Source organism: Otolemur garnettii, unplaced genomic scaffold (assembly GCF_000181295.1).
Source record: "Otolemur garnettii isolate 467f Iridium unplaced genomic scaffold, OtoGar3 scaffold00023, whole genome shotgun sequence".
Lineage (NCBI taxonomy): Eukaryota > Metazoa > Chordata > Mammalia > Primates > Galagidae > Otolemur > Otolemur garnettii.
In genome coordinates this window covers 21902926-21908586 of record NW_003852418.1, presented here as the reverse complement: position 1 = coordinate 21908586, position 5661 = coordinate 21902926, and the positions used below count along the sequence as shown (strand labels likewise).

The 5661-nt window shown below is 50.7% G+C and overlaps 1 protein-coding gene and 1 long non-coding RNA gene across 2 annotated transcripts in view; both read left to right on the top strand.

The window, feature by feature from the left end:
• Nucleotides 1-301, top strand: part of BHLHE23 (basic helix-loop-helix family member e23) — a 735-nt gene extending 434 nt beyond the window's left edge. Inside the window, exon 2 of the mRNA XM_023511994.1 lies at nt 6-301. Within this exon, the coding sequence (XP_023367762.1) occupies nt 6-301 (296 nt within the window). The remainder of the gene's footprint in view (nt 1-5) is intronic.
• Nucleotides 302-971: 670 nt separating this feature from the next.
• Nucleotides 972-5322, top strand: LOC111724456. Its single transcript, XR_002772758.1, has 2 exons — nt 972-1321; nt 5006-5322. It is a non-coding gene; the product is annotated as an uncharacterized LOC111724456 (long non-coding RNA).
• Nucleotides 5323-5661: the final 339 nt, after the last annotated feature.

Here is a 5661-nt window from a genome sequence, read left to right as displayed (position 1 = left end):
CATCCCCTACGCGCACAGCCCGTCGGTGCGCAAGCTCTCCAAGATCGCCACGCTGCTGCTCGCCAAGAACTACATTCTCATGCAGGCGCAGGCTCTGGATGAGATGCGGCGCCTGGTGGCCTACCTCAACCAAGGCCAGGGTCTGGCCGCGCCCGTGGCCGCCGCGCCCTTGACGCCCTTCGGGCAGACCCCCGTGTGCCCCTTCTCGGCGGGCACCGCGCTGGGGCCCTGCCCGGACAAGTGCACCGCCTTCTCTGGAACGCCCTCGTCTCTTTGCAAACACTGTGGCGAGAAGCCGTGACTCCGCCAGCTCATCCCCTCCTTCCGCACGCGTCCTTCTGTTGCGTCCAGCCGGGATAACCGTTATCACCTTGCCCCGACAAGAGAAGCCTGGACGGGCCCTGGAGAGGTGGCGACCCGACCTCGCTTCCAGCCCTGGGCCGTGAACGGTTTGGAGCTAACTGCGGGAAGCGCAAAGCCGGTCCGGCACGGGTTGCGCCCAGAGTGGAACGCTGGAATCTGCTCTCCCGACGTCCCCTGTGCGCTGCCTGGGGTCGTCACGTATAAGGGGCTAGGGGTCGGGTGGAAACCCATCGCATTCCTTCGGGCACTGCCGCCCACCCCCTAGAAGACCACGGCAGAGCCCCAGGGCCGCAGCGAAGGCGCTCACTGACGCAACCCCAGAGGAGCAGTCCTATCTTGAGCCGGTCCGGGGCGCGGAGATGACGGAGACAGGGTAGTCGTCTTGGCCCGCGGTGACGATCCCCGTATTGGGGCTCGACCTCGGGTCCCAGTCTGTCCCTCTGGCTGAAATGCAGGTCAGGGGTCTGGCTGGGCGTGTTCCTGAGCACTCGCGTAGCCCTGCAACCTCACACTCGGCCAGCTCCGAGACTCCAGCGATCCCATGTCCCTTTGCACGCCAACCAACCCGGCAATGGTCGCTTGCAAAATTGCTGGGCTGCCCGCTCAGGAAGACAAGGGCAAAGATCTTTTTGGCCTTTGCCAAGTCCGAGTTTGTTCTTTTTATTTTCTTGCCCGACTGGAGGTGCGGGAAGTGGACGCCAGCGTCTGCTGCCTGGGAGTCTGAGGGATTTACACCCGGACTCCTCCGCCACCATTACCCCGGCCCGGAATGGCCACGCGGGGGAGCAGGGTGGGATGAAGACGGCTACGTGTGCCCTCTGCCCCAGAGCCTGGTGGAGGTGTCCTCACAGCCCACGCCCTCACTTGACTTCGGAGGGAGGGCCCCAGTCCAGCCTTGATGGCCAGAAAAACCTCCCCACCAACCCGGACACGTTTCTGAGGGGGAGGCCCGGCTCCGGTGAGTACGCCGCTGAGGCCCTCGTGCCCCCGCCGGGTGTGGACTGATCTGGGGTCTGCGTCCTTCGTGCCGCTGCGCAGCTCAAATTCTGCGGTCATCCAGGATCCGCGGTGCCTAGGGCAACCCCAGGGAACGCGTGTCCGCCGGTTTGCGTCCAGCGGCCCGGCCGGACTAACCGGGTCTCCACTGGCGTCTGCCGCTGGTGCTGGCGGACAGAAGGCCGCCCTGCAAAGCGACTTGTCCACAGCTGTGGCTTTAATTAACACATTTCAAAGGTCCTTTTGTATTTGCAAAATGAACTGTGTGATTAAGTCTTACTCATAAAGACGTGCTTAATATTGGTTTCTGCTAATTTCCATTTTTATTTCTTCATTGTCTTTCCCCCCTGACAGATTAGCGTAACAGTTTTGCACGTTCAGAAAGCGGAGCGCTGGAGACCGTTGTTCAAATCCGTTTTAGATAAAGTAGCGAAGGAAAACTGGAAACTGAAATGTCCTTTTACTTCTGGGGTCATTTCAAAGTGAACTTAGGTCAACTTGCTTATTCTGACTCAAACCAGAGACATTTGGTAATCCTTTATATTCAGAATAACGTATTTGATTTCAACTTATCTTTTAAAAAAATAACATTGATTTTAAATGAATTTAATTAATATCAAATTAGTGTTCTTTTATGACTGAATTCATCCTAATTTTGAATTTCAAATAATTATGTCAGTCACTTTTGGCCACCTGCTTCTAAACCAGAGTCTGAAGTGTCTCTGAAATGTTCTGACTATCACCAACCACTTATTACCAAGTATATGAAATCTTAAGAAAAGGGTGAAGGGAAAAAAAATCTCTCTTCCCCTCTTTGATGAAAACCAATTTTTAAAAAGAACCATTTCACTAATCAAAAATTATCTCAATAGCTTAGAGTTTTTCCTTAAAGTTCAAGTTAAACATTTTTTAAATTGCAAAGCTGTTTCTCTACTGTTCTCCACAATATTTGCATGTCTTTCTCTGGGGTGGAATAGAGGATTTCAGAGTGACATCAGGCAGTTCCGTCAGCCTGCCCTCTCCCAGCACTCTCTGCTCTCAAGTTTGTACAGTGAACTCCCCTCCTCTGCCTGGGTGCCCACCTCTGGCAAACACCAAAATGTAACCAGCACAGGCTCTCTGGAAACACCTGGTGGGGAGGAGTTCTAGGCTGTGCTTCTGTAGGTGTGTCCAGGCTTCTGAGAGTTACTTGGAAAGAACTTCATCACCACCCGTGCACCCCAAGAGCCAGTGCTCCTGCAGGTGGGGGAAGAATTAAATAGGAAAGAGTGTTGCTTATAACTCAGGTTTGAATTGATCGTCTTAAGAAACTTGTTTGTTTTTTTTTTAGAGACAGAGTCTTACTTTGTCGCCCTGGGTAGAGTGCTATGGCATCACTGCTCACAGCAACCTCCAGCTCTTGGGCTTAGGCGATTCCCTTGCCTCAGCCTCCCGAGTAACCGAGACTACAGGTGCCCACCACATCACCTGACTATTTTTTGGTTGCAGTTTTGGCCAGATCTGGGTTCAAACCCACCACCCTTGGTATATGGGGCTGGTGCCCTACTCACTAAGCCATAGGCGCCACCCAAGAAACTTGTTTTTAGATTCTTTTTTTTTTTTTTTTCAGTTTTTGGTGGGGGCTGGGTTTGAACCTGCCACCTCCAGTATATGGGGCCAGCGCCCTATTCCTTGAACCGCAGGCATCACCCTGTTTTTAGATTCTTTATAGGTAAGGGTATATATCTGGGGGGTGTGGGCAGCAAGGGGGGCTGTAAGGCAGTATCCCCAGAACTGAGATTTTTCACACCACCCTTTTGAACCAGCATCCTCCTGTCGGGACAGAATGCCAGGCCTGTACAGAATCTTACATTTTCTAGTGGCCACATGAAAAAAGTAAATAGAAGCAGATGAAGTTAATTTTACTGATAAGTTTTATCATACCCAAAATATTATCATTTCAACATGTAATTAATATTTTAAATTATTATTTTTGTTTGTTTTTGAGGCAGTGTCTTGCTCTGTTGCCCAGGATACAGTGCAGTGGTGTCATCGTAGCTCACTGCAACCTCACACTTCTGGGCTCAAGAGATCCTCCTGCCTCAGCCTCCCAAGTAGCTGGGATTATCGGCACCAGCTAATTTTTCTATTTCTTGTAGAGACGGGGTCTCACTCTTGCTCAGGCTGGTCTCTAACTCCTGTGCTCATGCTATCTTCCTGCCTAAGGCCCCAGAGTGGTGGGATCACAGGCACGAGCCACCATGCCCAGCCTAGCATTTTGAATTATTAATGAAATGTTTTACTTTACTTTGGGGAATACTAAGTCTTCAAAAAAAACCACTTCTATCTCACACTTGGAGCCTGTCTCAGTTCAGACTGGCCATGTTTTGTGTGTTCCGTGGCCACATGTGGCTCAGGGCACCGTGTGGATGTTGCTGCTCTGGGCTGTGCTGGTCCCAGACGAAGGGCCCTTTGTTTAATAACGACCAGGGAATGTCCACTGGCTTGGAATCTGGTCTGAAGCTAGACAAACAGGAACTACCCGTCCTGGTTTTTCTTACAATCCTGATTCCCTGTGTCTTTGTTCCAAGTGCCGGCTGAGGCTCAGGCTGGGCAGGCAGCAAGAGGAGCCACTGTCCACTTTCCACCGAGAGGTGGTGGCAATGTCCATGGGGTTACTGGCTCCACACACCCATCCAACCTCTCATGGGCAACCACACCCAAGCCAGGGAGCTGCCAGGATACAGCAGTTTACAGACTGAACCCTTAAAAGTGTCCCAGCACGGTGATGACCCTGGGTCCTGCTTTTTCTCCATGTCCACTGAGGGTTACTGCCTCTTTCCTCCTGCATTAACCAGAGAAGCAGAGGTCTTGGCTCTGCTGGCTCCTCTGGAAAGGTGTTCCTTGGTGAATCCCCGCTTATAGGGACTGGGGCAGGCTTGTCTAAGCCGAGTGGCTCTGCAGGAGAGATGCTCCTGTCTCAGCCTCTCTGGTAGCTGTGACTGCAGGTGCGTGCCACCGTGCCAGTTAATTTTCCTATTTTTTGTAGAGACGGGTCTGGCTTTTGCTCAGGTTGGCATCAGGAGAGGCCAGCTGTGTGGCCCAGGTCCCGGTCCCGTCTTGGTCACTAATACTGTGTCAGTTAGGGAGCATGACCTCCCCGCTCTTCCTTTGTGGAATCAAGCAGACAGCAGACGTGTTTCTCTGTGCTTTATGCATCTCAATGCCCTGTAGTTCATCGGCATGGCTAAGACAGGGTAGCCCTCAGGGTGTGTCGCCCGCACAAACTCGAACTGGCTGAAAGGATTTTTCCACCTACCCAGCAAGGCCCTGTGGTCCCAGCCCTCAGTTCTAGTGGGGCCCAAGGTACTTGACAAAGATCTTTGTTTTCTCCCAGTTAAGAAATTTGTTCACAGGAACAGGTAATGGGTATTCACCCCTGAGGGCAGAACACTGCCCAGCCCAGCTCATTGACATCTGGTATCCCACACGCAGCATCCAGCAGTTCATTTTGTTTTTAATTTCATCCCAAAGAAGAAATTTTTTATTTCACTTATGCAGATGTCACTAGATTCATGGGGGACTTTATTTCACCTTATAGTTAAGCTCATAGGTCCCGAATATAGACCTTCACTTTGCCAAATATTCATGTCTGTTTCCCTTGCAGGCTGGACACACTAATTGAAGAGGCGGGGCTGTAAGGACAAATATTGTTTTCCTAAAAAGATGGGTGAAATGCACAAACCGTCATTCCAAACCCAAAGCTACTCTGGCTTCACCATTGGCTCCCTGAAAGACCTCCTGTCGGAACTACGGAGCAGAGGCTCCTAAGCCCTGGTTAATCCACCAGAGAATGATTACAGCAATTTTATAATGTGAATTTGTCTGTGATATGTTTTTAGTCTTTAATCGGTTTTGGCATCCCATTTGAAGAGATGGAAATACAGGGATTTGAGATGTATTAAATCATTTCTCCAACAATTACCTCTTTGAACTCATAACCCTGGACTCTGTGTTCCAATAGCCAACAAAAGTCTGTTTCATAAAAATTAGGAAATTATTACATATTTGCAAATTTAACCCCAAAGGCACAAAATCCATGCTGCTGTGAACACAGAAAGGCTCATCTAATTGGCACAGTCACTTTTGATTCAAGCGTTTTCCTTGCAGTGGAAAGTGACTTGCGCTGGCTTTTTCCAGCCTGAATACACAGAGCAACCACTCGTGTCCCTAGTGAGAGCTGCTTTAGCCACCGCTGGAATTATTCTCGCAGTTACCATGGAGGGGGGCACAGCGAGGTATGGGTGGAGGGTCTCTGATTAA